General features: G+C 39.9%; 1 protein-coding gene across 1 annotated transcript in view; it reads left to right on the top strand.

The window, feature by feature from the left end:
- The window catches only part of LOC124556456 (protein purity of essence), a 443,522-nt gene that overhangs the window by 396,416 nt on the left and 25,959 nt on the right, over positions 1-21,147 (top strand). Inside the window, exons 73-79 of the mRNA XM_047130407.1 lie at positions 10,761-10,976; positions 12,855-13,136; positions 13,279-13,392; positions 13,493-13,627; positions 15,832-16,068; positions 16,532-16,764; positions 20,234-20,395. Of these exons, the coding sequence (XP_046986363.1) occupies positions 10,761-10,976; positions 12,855-13,136; positions 13,279-13,392; positions 13,493-13,627; positions 15,832-16,068; positions 16,532-16,764; positions 20,234-20,395 (1,379 nt within the window). The remainder of the gene's footprint in view (positions 1-10,760; positions 10,977-12,854; positions 13,137-13,278; positions 13,393-13,492; positions 13,628-15,831; positions 16,069-16,531; positions 16,765-20,233; positions 20,396-21,147) is intronic.

Here is a 21,147-nt window from a genome sequence, read left to right as displayed (position 1 = left end):
AAGCAGTAATTGTTATTCAGTAATGAAAAACAGGCATTTCCTCTGCTCCAACATGTGTGTATAGCACTCAATTTGCTACATGGAGAAAGGGAGAAAAAATTAATAGAAGAAAGCTATTATGGCCTCTGGCATCATGTGACACAAGATTTAGTATACTTTTGTTGAGGAAATTTGCTGATTAGGACTCAAGTTGTTTTGTCAACTATTCATTAATATTCTCATTTCTATTTTTGTTTAGAAATTATAATTGCTACTTGCCAAATCTGGATTGTGGGAGGCCAAAGCATACCTATGAAGACTGTTGCCAAAATGCTATTTGCGAGCATGTATCACCATAATTGGCTGCTTCACCTTTTGTTCTTAGTAATTCAACAAAGGTCAAATGTACAATATTAAAACTTGATTTCAATATGAGTTGCATACAACCCATCACTAGCTCTCTGTCACAGGTCTAATAAAGACTAGAAATAAGTTTTATTGTTTGCTTTATCATTGATTCATCTGGCCACAGCAAGCACATCTACTTTTTTTTATGGTTTCTTTTGAAACAACTGAAACCTGTGCTTCATAAGCTGAAATGATTATGAGCCATAACAAGTCAACTATCTGACACCATAACAAAAAAGTACTAGTCACACTCATTACAATGTGTAACCATCAATGGAGTGTTGGAGTGTTCTCCTGTCCACCAGTCACACCAGTTTCAAAACGAAGCATCACTATTGTAAAGCTTCTGATGGCAGGTCTTAGTTACTTGGCTCTGCTTATGACATAGCCTCCTTACACAAGTGTGCTCCAGTGCAAGGGCCCACCCATTTATGGTGTTTGTGACATAAACATTTTAGTGTGTCATAGTTTATAAGTGCATTTTATATTATGATGACAGGATATCTGTAAATTGAAGATGTGCTTTCTGTCTTGGGCAATGACAAGACAATTATAGTAATTTCTGACAATTTAGTGTATTATTTGGACTTGTGCCTAAACTTATAGCCTGTTCTGTGTAACATTAGGTCTGACTCATGCTTTTTAAGTCTGGAGATCAGCCAGCCTCATTTTACGATTGCCATTTTTCATTGTTCTATTTCTCGTGATAACAAAAATTTCAGAGCTAGTTCATAAAGAGCTATTGGTGGGTTCATTGATAAATTTTTTAGTCTTATCTTCTTTTAAGCAGCACTTGTCTCATAATAGTGATGTATGGACACTGAAAACCTAGCTGTCATGTGCCCACTCAAACATATCATCCTCATCATAAACATCTGCACGACTACTCTGCATTTCACACTCAAGTTCTTGTCAAAGGTTTCATCAAACTACTTTGACCATTTCTCTCCTGTTCCATCCCCAGATAGCATGTGTGAAAAATGTACACGAAAATATTTCTGTGCAATCTCTGATTGCTGTCATTTTATTACAATGACCATTTCTTCTTGTGGTGGTGGTCATTAACAAAATATTTTCGCATTTGGAAGAGTAAATTGGTGATTGAAATTTTGTGGAAAGGTCTCACCACAACTAAAAACACCTTTGTTTTAATGAACGCCAACGCAGCTCCCGAATTGTATCAGTGATGCTCTTTCCCCTATTTCGTGGTAATATAAGACAAGCTGCCCTTCTTTGAACTTTTGATGATGTCCTCCATCAACCTTATCTGGTAAGGACACTACTCGATCCAACAATACTCAAGTGGAGGACAGGCAAATGTAGTGTAGGCAGTCTAGTAAATTTGTTCTGCCAGCAAAGCAGAGTTTGTTGTTTGCTTTCCTCACAACATTTCCTGTGTGAAGGTTCTAATTTAAGTAGTTCCTAATTGTAATCCAAAGGTATTTAGTTGAATTGACAACCTTTAAATTTGTGTTACTTATCGTGTAACTGAAATTTAATGTATTCCTGTTGTTGTTTGTAAGGAGGACCTCACTTTTTATTTATTTATTTATTTATTTATTTATTCTTATGAGACAGTTGCCACTTTTCTCACCATACAGACATCTTGGCTGAATCATTTTGTAATAGGTTTTGATCTTCACCATATGGTAAATGGTAGCATCATCTGCAAACAATCATAAATGATTGCTCAGGTAGTCTCCTAAATCATTTATATAGATTAAAAACAGCAGAGGGCTTATAATACTTCTCTGGGGACCCAAGATATCACTTCACTCAATGCCCTCTCTTCAGTAACTACGATCCGTGGCCTTACTGGAAATATGAAATCAATTTGACATCACCTGTCAGGAGCACTCATTATGTCATGTAAATAATGGACCAGTTGTGTTATACTAGAGTTTCACTGTCACCATAGTGTGTGCTGTTTTGTCACAAGTCACTGTAATGGAAACAAGACACAAATTTGAACTTACCCCAAGAACTGTATTCCATGCCTTGTCCAAATTAAATTATTACCTAATCCAACTCTGTAGCTTCCTTGAAGACAGAATCCCAAAAGGAAGAGGTGGATGTTGATATCTCCTCATCGATGTAGTTCATGGAATGCCCTATATCACTTCAATGTTTGGCCACGGCTGACTTGTCTGGCTGCGATAAGTGTGTGTATCTTTGATGTTCCACACATCTCTCATGAACGGAGTGTGTTGTTTGGCCTACATTGTTGGACAACAATTTCCATAAGGAAAGCAATAAATTGTCCTTTACAGAGCCAAGTAAAGCTGCAATCTTCGTCACCTTAATGCAGTGTTTCTCGAGAATATGGCCTGTCTTCAAGGAAAGAGAGCCCACATAGGACAAAAACCCACTTGACCTGAAGGAATTACCATCTTCTTCCCCCATCACATACCTGCATTCTAGGTTTTACATTGAATGCTTTACGAATTTGCTGCAGAGAAAATGCATTTGCTTTAAAAATGCTCTTTAGATATGTGAGCTCTTCTTGCAAATTATCTTTATTGGATATACAGTGCACCCTGTGCACTAAGGTCTTAAGGACACCTGTAGTCTGTGAAGGGCGATGGCAGCTTACTGGCATGTACGAGGGCATTTCGAAAAGTAAAGATACGATGGCTCGCAGTCCTTCAATAGAACATTTATTTAGAAAACGTCAGTTACATCTTATTAACTGGATTATCTGTTATTTTTTGACATAATCACCCCCGTTATCCAAACATTTGTTAAGTTGGTGCACAAGCTTTTGTATCCCACAGTCATAGAAGGTTGCCGCCTGTTGTCAGAGCCACATTTCAACTTCATCTTTGATCTCTTCATCGTCGTGGAATGATTTTCCACCAAGATGTGACTTCAGGTAACGGAAGACATGGAAGTCGGTGGGCGCAAGGTCCGGGCTGTATGGCGGATGGTCCAATATGTCCCGTTTGAATTGTTTGAGTAGTGCTTTGGTTACAAGCGCTGTGTGAAGCCGAGTGTTGTCATGAAGCAAGCAGACTCCACTTGTCAGCATTCCCCTGCGTTGCAAAGTCTGGCAATATGCAGCAGCATTAATTGTCGTTCCAGGAGGCATAAATTCCAACAGGAGAATGCCTTGTCTGTCCCAAAAAACAGAAGCCATGATTTTCTTCGCTGAAATCGACGTTTTGCATTTCTTGGCTTTTGGTGAATTCGAATGGCGCTATTGCATTGATTGTTGCTTGGATTCAGGTGTATGGTGATAAACCCACGTCTTGTCACCTGTCACAATGTGATCAAGGAACTCATCACGTGCTTCAGCATAGCGTGTGAGAAAGTCGAGTGCAAAGGCCTTCCTTTTCTTTTTGCGTTCTTCCGTTAACAGTTTTGGAACCCAGCACGCACAAAATTTCCTGTGCCTAACTTGACAGTCACAATGTCATAAAGAGTTGTCATTGACACGTCCGGTATGATCTGATGCAATTCTTTCAATGTGAGACGTCTATTCGCACTAATTGCTTCCTCCGTTCTCCGAAGAAGGGCATCAGAGATCACAGATGACCGACCTGTTCTTTGTTCGTCATGGACATCAGTCCTACCTTCAGAGAAATGATGACACCATTTTGTTACATTTTGTCAATTCATAATGTTCCCATAAACAGAAGAAACTTCTTTGTGAATATCCGCTGGTCGCTGACCTTTTGCATGAAGAAAATGTATGACAGAGCGCACTTCGCATTTGGCGGGATTCTGAATCGGTGCAGCCATCTTAAACACGACCTTCTCCAACCAGAAGCAATGTTCAACTGCCGAACAACCGCGAGGAGAAAGCTAACGGTTCAAGGTTAACACCAGTGTTGCCAACTTGCTCGCCAAAACTCTTCTGTTCCTCTGGCGTACGGTGTATCTTTACTTTCTGAAATACCCTCTTAGGTATAGATGTGTGTGTGTGTGTGTGTGTGTGTGTGTGTGTGTGTGTGTGTGTGTGTGTAGGTTTATGATACATGGCATGTCCTAATGTGCTGTCAACTTTACAGTGAACAACAACATCCAAAAAGGGGAGGCAGCAATCTTTTTCTATTTCCATAGTAAATTTGATACTAACATGTATAGAATTCAGATGCTCAAGAAATTGATGTAATTCATCCGTCCCATGCGGCTGTACCACAAATGTGTCGTCCATGTACTTCCAGAAGACAGTTGGTTTAAAACTTGCTGAGTCCAGGGCCTTGTCCTCGAAGTCTCCCATGCATAAATTAGCTATCAGAAGGGAGAGGGGGGTGTCCCATAGCAACTCCATCAGTCTGCTCATAAAATTCACCATTAAACTGAAAATAACATGACAAAAGCAAATGTTCAAATAAGACCATGATGTTCTTATCAAAATGTTGGCTGATAAGAGACAGAGTCCTTTAAAGGTACCTTGGTATATAGTACCACATCAAAACAAACGAGCACATCCGTACTATTTAGCCTGATTTTGCTGAGTCACTGAATAAAATCCATAGAATTACGAATGTGGTGACTAAATTTTCCTACCAATGGTTTTAATAAGGAAGCTAAATATTTGTCAGAAAAATATATTGGTGAGCCAGTAGTGCTCGTTACATGCCTCATAAACAGATCCTCTAGAAACTCATCCTGATCCATCTTGTGAACTTTAGCAAGCCCATAAAATCTCTGTGCTACTGTACCTCGCACTTTTAAACTTCTTATGACTTCCTTTGGTAGTGATGAGACTTTCAGCAAGGCAGCAGTCCTTATTGTCACCTTGTTGTTGATCTTCCGGTATGCACCCGAACTAGGTAAACCACCTATCTTGGACAAATACTCAACAATAGCACACTTTTCTGCAGGAAATTGTAAAAGTCTAGATTGGAGCTAGTGGCATAGTTCATGTTTTATGCAACAATGTTGTTGATGCTTATTATGAGGTGTAACAGGAACGATAGGGAGGGCGTCAGCTGCTGGTTCTACACAGCCAATGAGAGAGTGGCGGGCAGACAATATGTTTGGAAGCAACAGACATTGTAACATTCTCACATCAGTACAGAGAGAGAAAAAAAAGCTACTTTCTCAAGTCCCACTGTAACCAAAACCTCAGAAATTAACATATTTGGAAGAAACAGCTAAATATTTGTGACAGCAAAGATCTACCATAGTTCAATAGAAGTCTTTAACTTTTATTAGTAGGAATATGTTAAAAAAGTACACATTTACCTAGGAGCTAAAAAAAAAAAAAAAAAAAGAAAAAGAAAAGGTGGGTCGTCTTATACATGGGTAAATATAAATACGGTAAGTGTTTGGATTTTTCCATGCACTGTTAGAGAATGGTATGGTAGAGAAATGATCTGAAGATGTTTCAATGAACTCTCTGCCAAGCACTTAAGTGTGAATTGCAGATTAGCAATGTAGATGTCTATTTATTTTTGTTCTTACCATGTACAAACATTACAACATGCTTATCGTAATACACTGAGGTGACAAGAAGTCATGGGATACCTCCTAATTTCATGTCTTACCTCCTTTTGCCCAGCATAGTACAGCAACTCAACATGGCATGGACTCGACAAAATGTTCGATGTCCCCTGCACAAAAATTGAGCCATACTGTCTCTATAACCATCCATAATTGCAAAAGTATTGCCAGTGCAGGATTTTGTGTACAAACTAGCCTCTCAGTTACGTCCCATAAATGTTCGATGGGATTCACATTGGCAGTCTGAGTGGCCAAATCATCTGCTTGAACTGACCAGAATATTCTTCAGGCAAGTCACAGACAGTTGTGGCCTGGTGACATCATCGTTGTTTGGGAACATGAAGTCCGTGAATGACTACAAATGGTCTCCAAGTAGCCAAACATAAGCATTTGCAATCAATGATCACTTCAGTTGGACCAGAGGACCAAGTCAATTCCAGTTAACACAGCCCACACGATTATGGAGCCACCACCAGCTTGCACAGTGCCGTGTTGGCAACTTGGGTCCCTGGCTTTGTGGGGTCTGCACAACACTCGAACCCTACCATCGATTCTTTCCAACTTAAATCGGAACTCATCTGACTAGGCTACGGTTTTCCAGTCATCTAGGGTCCAACTGATACCGTCACAAATCCAGGAGAGATGCCGCAGGCAGTGTCGTGCTGTTAACAAAGCACTTACGTCCATTGTCTGCTGCCAAAGCCCATTAAGGCCATATTTTGCCACACTGTCCTAACAGATGCATTATTTGTACATCCCACATTGATTTCTGTAGTTACTCACACAGTGTTGCTTGTCTGATAGCACTGACAACTCTAAACAAACGATACTGCTCTTCATCGTTGGTTGAAGCCTGTCAGCCACTGCTTTGTCTGTGGTGAGAGGTAATGCCTGAAATGTGGTGTTCTTGGCACACTCTTGACACAGTGGATCTCAGAATATTGAACTCACTAACAATTTCTGAAATGGAATATTCCATGCATCTAGCTCCAACAACCATTCCGTGTTCAGAGTACTAAATCCCAGCATGTGGCCATAATCACGCTGGAAGCCTTCTCAGATGAATCACCTGAATACAGATGACAGCTCAGCCAATACAATGTCCTTTTCTATCTTGTGTATGCAGTATTACCGCTGTCTGTATATGCACATATCTCTATCCAACTACTTTTCCGATGTGTATTATACATATAATACAAAATATGTAGAATGCGTGGTTAGATGTAAGATAGGGCTTGATGGCTCTAATCTTGCCAAGTTAAGTAAATTACTTTCTTTCTCCCTGCCATGTAAAGGACTCTTCAGATCGGAAAGCTATCATTGTTGCCACTGTGTGTGTGTGTGTGTGTGTGTGTGTGTGTGTGTGTGTGTGTGTGTGTTGGTGGTGGTGGGGGGGGGGGGGAGAGAGAGAGAGAGAGAGAGAGAGAGAGAGAGAGAGAGAGAGAGAGAGAGAGAGAATATGCCCACAAGTTTTCAGTTTGGCTGTGTTATGCCTCACATAGAGTGCTGTACAGTCATTGCATCATAGCTGATATATAACCTGGCTGCTTTCACACATGGCTCTTCCTTTTTTGGGTGGGAAATGCCTGTGATTGGACTGTGATGGGAATTGGTGGATGGGTTTATGGGACAGGTCTTGCACCTGTGCTGACCACAGGCAATTGACCCATGAAGCACAGGATTAAGAGCAGTAATAGGGACAGACAAGGACATTTTCTAGGTTGTGCGCATGGCAGAACACTACTCAAGGTGGTGTGGGTAGGATTTGGACAGGATATCTCTCGCCTCAGGGCACGAAGAGAGATAATCAAAGTCCTGGTGGAATATGTGGTTGAGGCTTTCAAGGCCAGGGTGATACTGAGTGATCAGAGGAGTGTGGCCAGTGGCTGTTTAACAGAGGAAGAGATGGCACAGGAGATGTGTTTATGGATGTGCTGGATGGGATATTGTCCATCAAAAAAAGGCTCTGATAAGATTATCGGTATATTTCGACAACTCCTGCTCTCCACTGCAGATGTGGTGTGTACATGTGAGGAAGAAACTTTTTGACATGGAATGGGTGACAGCTGTTGATGGAGGCACTGTTAGTGGTTGGTGCACTTCATATGAAATGTATACTTATGGAGCCATCTGAGGGGTGGAGATTAGTGCCTACAAAGGTGGCTCACTTAGTTGAGAAAGACCAGGTGAAGCAAATTTGGAATTATGACCAACAAGGAATCTGGCAGTAATTTGACAAGAACTGTAGAGAGGCTGTGAAGGAAGTGGGCAGTGTCTGGGAGGTAGGATGGGAGGTTATGGATGGTCGTTTGGGCAGTAGGCAGACGTTCCTTCTGTGGGAGCATTGTAACCAGCCACAGTGGGATGACCGTTAGAGAGACCTGTGAGTTTGGGTTTGTAAAGTTCAGGGAGTAGGTAAAAGATGTGAGGACAGCGATTGCTGGTGTGAGGAAGGAGATGGATTTCAGGTGTCAGGTTTTGGGATGGACCTAAGGCCTTGAGGAGCAGTTAGAGGTCATGTTGCACTTCTGGATTGGGATCATTGTCGCAGGGTTTGTATGCATAGGTGTTTGGACGTTGGTGAAGACCCTCAGCCACCTAGCCACTACAATTCATGACCACGATGGTGAATCCTTTGCCTGTGGGAAGGATGATACCTCTTTCCCACTAAACCCCCCTTATTTCCTTCCCTAGCCCCTCCCCACTGCCATCAGCAGAGGAAACTGCTTTCAAAAATTGCTCATCAATAATCAGTCTCTCCATTGCCATGTGTGCATGTCAGCGTGTGTAACTAAAAAAAAGCGCTGAAAACTTGGAGTAGAAAGTTGGTGATTGAAATTTCATGAGAAGAATATGGTTGGTTTTTGTTTTTGTTGGGCAGCTCATGTCCCTATGATTCCTTCAGAGTCTGAGTGAAACTCCTCTACATTCCCTACATATTTTGCATTTATTTGTTTCACTCTTACCTACCTACAAAGTGGTCTGCAAAAAATAAAAAATGTGATTAACCTTGATATACCATTCCTTTTTCTTGCTCCTCAGAGTACCGTATTTACTCGAATCTAAGCTGCACTCGAATCTAAGCCGCACTCGAATCTAAGCCGCACCTGAAAAATGTGACTCGAAATCAAGGAAAAAAAATTTTCCCGAATCTAAACCGCACCTGAAAATTGAGACTCGAAATTCAAGGGAAGAGAAAAGTTTAAGGCCGCACTTCCAAATTGAAACAAAGCTAAACTATGAGACACAATTTAGGTCGAATGAATGATGATACAGCTACAGTAGTTTGGTTCGAGTCATAAGCTTAGCAGTTACGCTTCACCAGGTAGCCATTACTATGCGTCAGGCGCTCCGTCCGTATTTATATGGGTTCCCTTCCTTTTCCACGTGCTTCGTCTGGTTTGAATCATTTGCTTATTTTTCTTTGATCTGATAAGTGCCATTCTCTTTGTTATGGATGTTTACATCACTCTAGCTGAAAATGCATTATTGTACTGTGTCATGCATTGTTTGTCACATTCTGATGATGTGTGTTTACGACCTGTCGCCGCTCGCGGCATGGCTTGCTTTTGTGCACCCTGTCGCTGCTTACAATTAAAAAAAGAGAGGAATTGTCTCATTAGCAAAACAATGGCGAAAGACTGCTATTTGTTGTTACTTACACTGCTGCTTTCTTTGATAATAATCAACAAGAACCAAATAATAGACTGCGTATGATAGAAGATGTTCTGAACGAGAGTTTAGCTAAAATTTTTCTCCATTTGAAAATCTTTGCAGACGCCTCTTTTGTACATTACATTCTGCACAGAAATTAGAGTCATCTTAGATTTAAAAATCTAGTCAATTGCCGTGCTTCATTTCTGACTGTATCACTATTAGGTATAAGAATAATACGAATATAAACATGACATGATATGTATATTCTTCCGCATTTGCTGTTGTCTCACACTAGTTTCGTAGTTTATTAGGCAGACAGGATTTAAATGAGATAGCAGCAAACACGAAAGAATACATGGCAAAATGTTTATATTCGTATTATTCTTATGGTGAAGAGAATGCTGCATGTGATTCACAATTCATAAAAGTTCCTATTAGAAACCATCTCTTCTCACAGGGAGCAAAAAATTCAGAACGTAGAGTTGGCCATATTGATAAACATCCTGAACAGTCTTGCCAGTAGGATTTTCGTAGTACATTGAAATGCTGCTACATTTGAAGATGAACAATACGGAATTTGTATTTACTTTGTTGGATAATGTATGAAAATGCAGTGGTCGAAACTTGGGGCGGAGAAAAAAGCTCGTCTCCCACTTTTTTTTAATTTTTTTACTGACGCAGAAGTTTTGGCACCAGTATTTATCTTTATGCCTGGAAAGCATGCCTGTGTAGCGCTACATATTTTCGACGGCAGAAGTTAGTTGTGGCGGCACCTACCAACATTTTTCATAACTTCCGCTTACTTTGCACTCGATTCTAAGCCACAGGCGGTTTTTTGGATTACAAAAACCGGAAAAAAAGTGCGGCTTAGATTCGAGTAAATACGATATGTGGCTGCAATGGCATGATGTAATTAGTAAATAAATAAGCTTGATGAATGACACTTGTAGCAGTGAGCAAAACATTATAGACACTATGCCAAAATGACTTTGGCCGTGCATCCAGACAAAATTTCATATTGGAATTTACAACAGCTACAGAAGCCTCCATGCATGTCCACCTTCACATGTGTTACAGGATTGCATCTGTTAAGAGTAAATCGTAATGCATTAGTAGTAATTTAGCATTTACAAAAGGTTTGTATTTGTGTATTATCAGGTCTTCAGTCTCAAAGAGCAGACAGGATTTCCATATTGTTGTGTATATTTACAGTTTATTGTTGAGACAATTATTTGATCCGTGACTTATCAAAATTTTACTTTCAGATTATGCTTGACCGGTTTGCTGCTATTAAAGAGACAACAAAGTCAAAACCATTACTTCAAGTACTGTTGAAATTATTTAAGCTCTGCCTTAAGGTACAACGTAATCAGGAGTTGCTGATCGATCCTGAATTAGGAACTGTTCCTGTTCTTCTCAGAATAGTCCACTTGTGCTTGGTAAATAAATGTGAGAAAACCATCACAGAACAGCTATTACAGGTGAGGATATTTTTACTGCAAGAGCAGTGTACATTCAAATCTTAATAATATTTTGAGAATGAATATAATCTTGTGTCTGATATTACCAGCAAGGAATTTCTCCAGTAGAATATTTTATAAATTAATTCATATTTTCTGTTACACAATAATTTGATCATTGTAAACAAGTAAAAGGAATGTTAACACAGTTTGATGAGATGGAATGCATATTTTTAAGTTCTTGCCATCCAGGTACGATGTACAATACCCAAGAATAGTAGAAATCTATGCTAGAAAATTACTAGTTGTAGAAGAGGGAAATCTCTGTTCTCAATAAAGTAAATCAGTGAGTTACTAATACCCACTCCAAACAAAACAAAAAAATTTCTGTTATGTGATGTGTTTGTCAGAAACTGGTTCAGAATTGACTAATGTAAACACAGTATACCTATTGTGAAATTATTAGCCAACCAGTTTTCAAAATTGTCAACAGTAATATTTTGGGAAAAGTATGACTAAATGAAAAGGATTCAGGTGAATCTTAACCAGTTTTCTACTGTATTATAAACATTAAGATAGTACTTTTTGACATTTCACAGTGGTGACAAATTCAGTGTCACAAGAACTGAAACTGTTGTCTGGCACTTTATGATGCATAGGATAGCATCACTTCATAGATGCATGTGACAAAAATTGTGTACATTGTTGTGTATCCCAGGAATGTGGGTCCATCATGTGTCGTCATAATATGCTACACAAACTGACAACAAAGGTGTTCGTAATGTCTTCTCCAAATAAAAGTTCAGTACAAGTCTTGTTCCATTACTTCATTTTGCCATTTCAAAAATCTGCTTACAATGAGGGCGTGCTTCCTCTGTCCCCTATGGGTGCTGTTAATGCTCAAAAATTTCTTGTCCTGGGCCATATGCCATTGGTCTCAGTGCTGCAGCATTCAAATCACAAGTGTGGCATGTTCCTTTTTCAATCTGGTGGAAACATAAATTACAGTGTGTTTTGAAGATTAGCTAATATACAGACACAGAGACAGACAGACAGACATGTCTCCTTCGTTGGTGCTAAATGTTTTGTATAAATCTTTTGTTATTGATATATTCATGCCTGATGGGAAAAATCTTACGCCTGTATTGGAAACAGGTCATTAAACTGAAAGACCTGTTCCTTTCTGTGCTTTAAGTGCTTACATTTTGCTCAACTTTAAGAACAAGCACACTAATTACTTGCTTTTGTTTTAACACCAAAAACATTATTCTGTCTGGAATACACAATTTTTCATGATAAAATGTCTTACAAACAACCGGCTATTCATCAGTATACCCCAGCTCTGTTATTCTTGATTCCTTTGCCTGGTAAGGTGTTTTTAAATAGGATTCATTGTGGTTGAGTCCATAATATAACATTTTAGAGACAAATCCATACAGTAAAATTCGGTGATGCCTTTACAATTCCCAGGATACTGGATTATTAGAGCCCTTTCAACAGCCGCATGCTGTTGGTGATACTGTCCTTAACCAAGATGATTTTTTTCCTAACCAATTTTTGTGATTGCTAGGATCTTTCATCTACATTTGTCCTTTGTGTGTTTGATCATTATAATATGGAAAAACAAAACAGACGTGTGACGTGGCAAGAATAATGACTGGTAGACCACTTTGGAATCCTTATCTGCAAAATCTGTCAACTAATTGTAGAAAGTAAGGTTGTAGGTGCATTAGTTATACTGCTAGGACTACTTCAAACAGGACAGTAGTCATATCTAAAATATAACTGGGAAAAGTTTTATCATGAACTTAGCCAATGTTTTAGTTTTTAAGGTTGTAGTTATTAATATTACATCTCGGTTCTGTGCATGTTGAGTTACTGACAAGTTAAATCTTTCAGATCACAGAAACCATACTGCTGAAGGCCACTTCACGACCTGTTGAAGACTTTCAGAGATTTTCTGCTTCTTTTGGAGGTACTTTACATGTAGAGGCACTGTTGCCTTTTACATCAGTTCCTCCTGTGACAAGCAACCCACCATTGCTGTTGCATCTCACCCGGATTTTGGCAGCTCTTACATACTGCAATGAGGAGAGAATGGCTTTGCTGTGTAATCATTTCAAGTCTGTGATAGACTTCAATAAGTTTGATTCTGAGCATACACCAGATGATGAACAGAAGGTTAGTTTGTGGTCATCATCATCATCTTCTTCTTCTTCTTCTTCTTCTTCTTCTTCTGCTCATTACCATTTATTGTTACTGTCTGAGAAACTGATATTGTACAACAGCTCTTTGTGGCTACTATGATGATACTATGTTGCAGCTTGAACTTTTCTGTACACTAACGGACGGAATTGAACGAAATGACATTGGAAACACATTGAAGGATTACATTATAAGCCTTGGTATTGTACAGAAAGCATTGGACTATATAATGGTAAGTTGTTCATTGCCGTTATGATTATGGTTTGACTGAATTAGTACAGTAACTGTAAAAAAGATTGTTTTAAAAAATTGCATTTTATTATGTGCTTCAGGTTCGTGCACCTACAGATAAGCCAATATTGGTACGTAGTGACTGTGAGCTGTGGAAGGATTTTATTTCGAAACCTTCACTTAAATACATTCTAAGATTCCTGACAGGACTTGCAGGAAATCACCCTGCAACACAGGTGAGTTGCGCAGTTAATTATAAAGTCAAAGTATTCTAAATTAATCTAGTACATTAATTATTGGCTCCTGCTTAGAGAATCCGCTTGTTAAGTAACTGGAATCTAGTGTGTCGATCAACATAACTGTTGTTCCCAGAACCTATTTAATGTTTCATGAATCTGAATAGGTAACTTTTTCCAGTTTGTGCCACCAGTACTCACGTTGCAAACAGAAAAATGCAAATTAAATATTCATAAGTCTTAAATTTTTCTATCCTTAGTATTAAGGTGTTGAAAGTTAAAAGATTAAATTTAGAGGTTGTAAATACAAATATATGTGTATGAAATATCACAATTGAAAATAAAAGTTACGTATGATGTAATGATCACATGTACTGTGGGGAAAAATGTGGTGAAGATAGCAGAATGTGTGTGTGTGTGTGTGTGTGTGTGTGTGTGTGGGGGGGGGGGGGGGGGGGGGGGGGAATTATTACCAAGAAGATTTCTTGAAACTATGATCTGTATGTATTCATCCTCCAACAGTGTACGGAACAAAAGTGAAATTCACTTAAGAATATGGATAAAATTAGGAAGACTGGCCAGTACTAACATTTAGCATGCACAGCCACCTGCACTGCCAATACACACACCTCAAGCAGAAATCGGGACTCTTAGCTTTTGCAGCAATACATTTCTTCTTAATGAAGAAGATCTGTGTGTCTGTATGTAGAATGCGCTGAGGGCTGTGCATAGAGCATTTAGCATTGATTGTATATTAGTCTATTAGTCTCCGCTCCCTCTTCCCCAACCCCTCCGCTCCCTCTTCCCCAACCCCTCCGCTCCCTCTTCCCCAACCCCTCCGCTCCCTCTTCCCCAACCCCTCCGCTCCCTCTTCCCAACCCCTCCGCTCCCTCTTCCCCAAACCCTCCGCTCCCTCTTCCCCAACCCTCCGCTCCCTCTTCCCCAACCCCTCCACTCCCTCTTCCCCAACCCTTCAGCTCCCTCTTCGTTGGACTGCCCGCTTTTAACTCTGCTCAGGCAGATGTTTGCGCTGCCTGATACGCTTCCTGCACTTTTATCAGATGACGTTGCAATTGCAGATATAGTTTTATTCGTGCAGGGGGTTTTTATCGCTTGATCTAAGTGTTTGTCCTGTTTTTGTGTTTAGTCTGGCCTTTGGCCTACGATTTTAGACTGGGGTTCTTGTGCCTTTCTTGGTGGTTGGCTTTTCCTTTTTTGTTTCTGTGGTCGGCCAACCACTGCCACACTCGGTGTGATTTTAATTTCTTTTTTATGGTCTCTGTCCATGTCTTTCTTTACCTGTGTCATCTTTTGTCATCTCCATTGTTTGTTTTTATTCTTTGTAGGTGTCTCAAGTTTGTGTCCCTCCCCCCCCCCTCCCCCTCCGCCTCCGCCTCCTCCTCCTATCTCCCTCCGCCTCCTCCTCCTATCTCCCTCCGCCTCCTCCTCCTATCTCCCTTCTCTCTCCCTCCGCCCCCTCCTCCTATCTCCCTTCTCTCTCCCTCCTCCCCCTCCTCCTATCTCCCGTCTCTCTCCCTCCGCCCCCTCCTCCTATCTCCCTTCTCTCTCCCTCTGCCCCCTCTTTTGTCCCTTCTGGCCCCTTTTTCCCCCTTCCTCCCAGTCTTCCCCTTCCCCTCCACCTCCCCTTTCCCTCCTCTGCCCCGTTTCGCATGCCACCCCCTTGCCCACTTCTGTCCTATATTCCCTATTGCTCCCTTCTCCCCTTCCCTCTATATCCACCATTGCGCCCATCCCCCTCTTCTCAACCCTTATCCCTTTTCTCATCCCTACCCCATCTCTCCTTTTCCCCCCATCTCCTTCCTTCTCTCCCTACCTCCTCCTCCCTCTCCTCACCCTGTCCCCTCTTCTCTCTCTGCTTCCTACCTACTTCCTCCTTCACTGTCCTCTTACTGTTCACCCACATTATCCCTATTTCCCTACTCCTCTTCTAACTCCCCCCCCCCCCCCCAAAACCCACTGTTCTACAGCTCCTCTTCACTATGTCCTATGGGCCCTCTCCTCCGTTCTACATTCCCCCCGTCCTACAGCTCCTCTCTCTCCTGTCCTCTTGTCTGTCTCCCCTCCCGTGCTCAAACTTTCCCCATGCCTGTCTTCTCTGCCCCCACTTCTCTCCTAATCTGTCCCACACCCTCATTCCCAACTCGAATTTCTGTTTCAGTTTGTGGAATTTTTTTGTGTTTCAGCTGGCGGTTTCAGCAGAGTGTGTACCAATCATCCATCAGCTCGAACAAATGTCATCAGATGAACATGTAGGTTCCTTGGCTGAAAACTTACTGGAAGCTCTGCGTCAGCATCCAGAAGTGGCTTCCCGCATTGAAGAGGTTCGGGAGTATACCCGTGCAGAGAAAAAACGTCTTGCAATGGCTATGCGGGAGAAACAACTAGGAGCACTTGGAATGAGAAGCAATGAAAAAGGACAGGTTTGAAGCTTATAAATTTAGAACATTATCAGTTTTATGTATTTAAGTGTCACTGGTTTCAACCAGTCCATGAAATTTCTTGGATGAAGTTACGGCATCGGTGGCTGGAAGATCTTTTGTTGATATGTTTGTAATAGCCTATTAATATATGAGCTGATTCTAATTTGTTAGACAATTTTTTGTAAAAAAAAACATGAGGTGGAATGTTTTATTTTGTTTTTAATGTAGTCATTATATTCATGTAACATGCTTGTTCTAGTATAGACTTCATGCAGACAAGTGAACTTTGGAGATAACTGCATTTACATTTGTAATGGCTAGTGACATGATCAGCTGATTTTAGAAATGCTTCCTCGAAAATTTGTGTACAAAGTATAGAAAATGTAAGAGAGAAATTTGGAGCAAGTAGATAGAATATAGTATAAATATTTATGGATGGTTCTTTCTTTTGTTTTTCATATAGGTTACATCTAAGAGCCCTCATCTGATGGAGGATCTTGGTGAAGAAACAGGTCTTGTGTGTGTTATATGCCGTGAAGGTTATAAGTTTCAGCCCAAGAAGGTCTTGGGTATTTACACATTTAGCAAACGATGTAATGTTGAAGAATTTGAACCAAAGCACAGGAGAAGTTTAGGGTATACTACAGTGACTCATTTCAATGTAGTTCATGTCGATTGTCATATGGCAGCAGTTAGGTAAAAAACTTATTATTTATTATTTATTATTATTATTATTATTATTATTATTATTATTATTAGTGTAGTTATTAGTTTTAATATTATTGTAGTTATTAGTTGTAATATTATGTAGTAGCACATTCAATAAGTATTTGGTTTTACTTAGCTCAAGAGAGAGGACTTTAATTGACCTTATGTCATCGCTATTAGTGGAAACACATTGAACACATTCAAACTATGAAAATTATTTATGAAAGTGATGAACTGATAATATGCTTAACTTCTCTTTATGCTTTTGTCTTTTCCTTTCATTCTCCTCTCACCACTGCTGCCACCACCACCACTATGGACAGCACTTCTGCAAGAAAAGTGAAGAATGAATCAGTACTTGATATGTGGCTGTGTAATATAGACTTAAAGTTGTGATAAAAAACGTAGTAGTCTTAGTCAGATCTGTGGAAGTGGGAGAAGTTGGGTTGAGTTTTCATACACTAAGTATTCTAACATTTTATTTCACAAGTAGATGCCAGTCCACAATTTTAAGTGTAATGGGAAAGATCTGTGTCATCTGTCCTATGCATTTTGCTTGCACAGGAAGAATAATCAGAGTTTTGACAGTATACATTTATTCAACATTTCCCCCTTCCCTTCTTGAGACAAATACATTTGTATTGCCATTGTTGCAGTTCTTGTAATCCATTCAAATGAAGTCACATGACAGACAATCAAACCAGCTCTCAACAGCATGTTTTGACACCGTCAGTGTAGTCACAATGATAACTTTTTGCTGCTTCAGGTGTCTCTTTAGCTTAGGAAACTGAAGCTAGTTCAGAGGCACCAGGCCAGGTGAATTGAGGAAGGGGGAGACAATGGTGAACAGGTTGGAAAAAATGTGGCTTTGATTTAATTTCACAACTTGGGAAGAATGTGGTGGTGTATTGCCATGCAACAAAAGAATTCCTTTGGTAAAATTGCCAAGGCATTTCATCATAGTTGCCCAAATCAGCTGGTTAAGAAAGCTGATGTAATACTCTCTGTTTATATTATGGCCCTTAGCTAGATAGACCACCAACAGAATACTATCTTTGTCCCAGAAAAATGGTACTGTTTGTTTTTTGACAGATTTCTGGGTGTTGAAGTTCTTCGGTCATAAGAACACATTATGCCATCATTACTTTGACTGTTCCTCGATTTGCGGATCATTAATGTAGGACCAGCTGTAATTCTCAGTCTCTAGCCTAGCCAAGAAGTCCATTAAATATCAGATTGGTCCAAAATAACTCGATGTCCCAACATTTGCTGTCTTCTAAATGTTAAAACATTTTGGCACTCACATCACTGAAAACTTTCTCATGTCAAAGAAATTGTTAAAAATGAAACCAACCCAACTCCTGGTAGATGTCCAGCATTTTGGGTATCTTTTTAATACGTATTCAGTGTTCTTCAAGAATCCACATATGGACAATAGAGATTGTTGCTTGGTCTATTGATGATGTGGGCTGCCCACAATGTTGTTCACCTTCTCCAGTGAAATGCACAGTGTGTGTGTGTGTGTGTGTGTGTGTGTGTGTGTGTGTGTGTGTGTGTTTGTGTTTAGTTCCTGTAGTGTATCTCTGCAGGAATTAGGTTATATGTACCGGAACATAATTTAAGATCATTGAGAAAATGCAAAGAAGAATATCTAATACATCCTGTACTAGTCCTTTTCTTATTATAATAGCAATAAGACATCATCACTGTGTGTGATAAATTTTGCATAAATCTGACTGACACCACATTGCAAATGCCTGTTTTGTGTGGCAGTGCTACACATTGACGTACCAACATATCACACTGTATCCACCAGAGTTCACACTCAGATGTTTTCTTTCATAGTCATCACAGACTCTCTAAAAGGACAAAAAGATTTTAAGTTAAACATCTTCAGTGACATACTTTGCAGCCACATTTCATTTCTACTTCAGGTCATATTGCCGAAACATATTTCACATAGTGGAATTTGGTCACATTCAAGTTGTAAACTTGGTAAAGGGCCTGTTTTATACAATATTTGTGTTCAGTTTCTTCTTTTGCTTATCCCTTTTCATTGAAGCCGCTTCAACTAATTTTTGATTGAAACTGGTAGGTACAATTTGTTCTTAAAGTTATGTATGAATACATGCTTTCGCGGCGATAACCGTTGATAAGACATTCTTGGGTTTCAAGCCGCGTCAAGTGGTTTACTGCCCACAATCTTTCAGCAGAGATTTCCTTTGCCATTGTCAAGTGGACGACTGTCGTATGGTTGTCATTGCCGTGCTTATATAGCCACGCCCTTGCTCATGATGTCGCTCGTGACGTTGCTTGTGACGTCACTGGTGCTCGGTACCGCACCATATATGGTAATGTTTTGGTCTCACGACTGCCGGGCCCACTTCAACTCCCTAAACACCGGATCCCATGCTGTACTCAGGTGCATTGCAGATGGTGGATTTCAGCTAAGTACAGCATGGGATCCAGTGAAGGAGGAGTTGAAACAGGCCCGGCGGTCGCACGTCCAAAACATTACCATATGTGGTGCGGGACCGAGCACCAGTGACGTCACGAGCGACGGCGCCGCTATATAAGCATGGCAGTGACTACTACATGACAGTCATCCAATTGACAATGGCAGAGGGGATCTCTGCCGAAAGCTCGTGGGCAGTAAACCACTTGACGCAGCTTGAACCCCAAGAATGTGTTATTAATGTTCTTAAAGTTGTCAGTAGTGTCATTTTAAGTGTAATGATGTGCATTTGGTGTCAGAATATTTGTATTTCATGAGATGATCTCTGTAGAGTTCAGTTAGAAAATCATAAATAATGGCCCATTTATTTGTGTACACAGTTTCAACATCTATAGAACATGCCTGCAACCATCAGCTTGACTATTAAATCTGGAACTTACGGAAAACTATAAATCTAATAGTAACTGTGTTCACTCTTAACTGGGTTGGTGGGGAGTCAAATATAGGTGGGGTGAGCCAATGCCTGCTCTCTGACCTATGTACTGACTTGATTCATATACTGTTACTTCTCTTTAAATTATTTTTCAGCTCTGGCATCAATATTGCTTACAATGCCTACATTTTACCATTCTTACATAATTTCATAATTCAGTCAATTTTTTGGATGAAATCACACTCTCTTGACCAAGGGAGAGATGAACTCATTGTTTACTCCCTTAAACTCCTAACCAACCAACTATAAATGTTACACAGATATATAAAATAACAAAATGGGATTTATATAACAGCGTAAAAGAAGTTCATGAGATTTCTCCAGCCCCTCCCTTCTCTACCTCCTCTCCTTCTCTTCACGCCACCCTCTCTTCACGCCACCCTCTCTTCATGCCACACTCCCTCCCTCCCAGTCCCATTTCAGCAGTGTTTCATCAGAAGTTTAGCTACATCAGTGCTTTAACTACCTCCCGTTATCTTCCTCATTGAGTGTTCATCTCAATGTTACAGATTGGCTCGTACTAGAGATGAATGGGATTCAGCTGCATTGCAGAATGCCAACACAAGATGCAATGGATTGTTACCAGTTTGGGGTCCACATGTCCCAGAATCAGCTTTCGCAAGTTGCCTGGCGCGTCACAATACGTATCTTCAGGAAGGCACTGGACACAGGTTAGGTTCTTTGTAACAAATAAAATGATGCTCATTGTGATAAATGTTATTTCATGTGAACATTCATTGATCCTTGGCTGTAATTTTTCTCATTTAACCGCATATCTCTAAGAAAACATGGCAAAAGGATTGTCAGTGCAGGAATTTAGCCAATGATATAAACAGCTTTCTGTTGAATGATGCACAACTACAGTAACTTAAGATTATCCTCCTCAGTGTATATGCATTTAATTCATTTTTGTGCAGTTTTTGTATTACGTATTAAATGAAAATGTGTTTCAGTTTGTTCCATGTCAGTGAGGAACATTTAACTTGGAATCTTTAAAATTAACATAAGCATATCCTTTTTTGTAGTGTTTTTCCTTTTTAAAGTTCTGTGAGTGTACTTTTTCATCTCTGAAGATGACAATTTTTAAAAAATGGGTTACATAATAACTTGCGTATTGATTTTAAAAATAAATTCCTTGCCAAAAACAAAAAACACTAAAATAAAACTTATTCAGTTTCAAACTACGATGGGCAAGTAATTGAAGTTGAACACCTGAAGTTTCTGAGATTAGAATTAAACAGGGCATTTTCTTGGGAATTGCGCATTACAGAGTTCCACCAGGATCTGAACATTGTAACTTTTTTTTTTCTCAAAATAACCTCAACAGTTATCTAAACAATGAACAAAAGCTTGTCTATAATGCTAATTTTCATTTACTGTAGATTTATGATGTTACATTTGTAGGTCCCCACCGAATAACTTC

Source organism: Schistocerca americana, chromosome X (genome assembly GCF_021461395.2).
Source record: "Schistocerca americana isolate TAMUIC-IGC-003095 chromosome X, iqSchAmer2.1, whole genome shotgun sequence".
In the NCBI taxonomy this organism is placed as follows: Eukaryota; Metazoa; Arthropoda; class Insecta; order Orthoptera; family Acrididae; genus Schistocerca; species Schistocerca americana.
The sequence above is the reverse complement of the archived record's forward strand: the minus strand, read 5'-3'. Positions and strand labels throughout refer to the sequence as shown.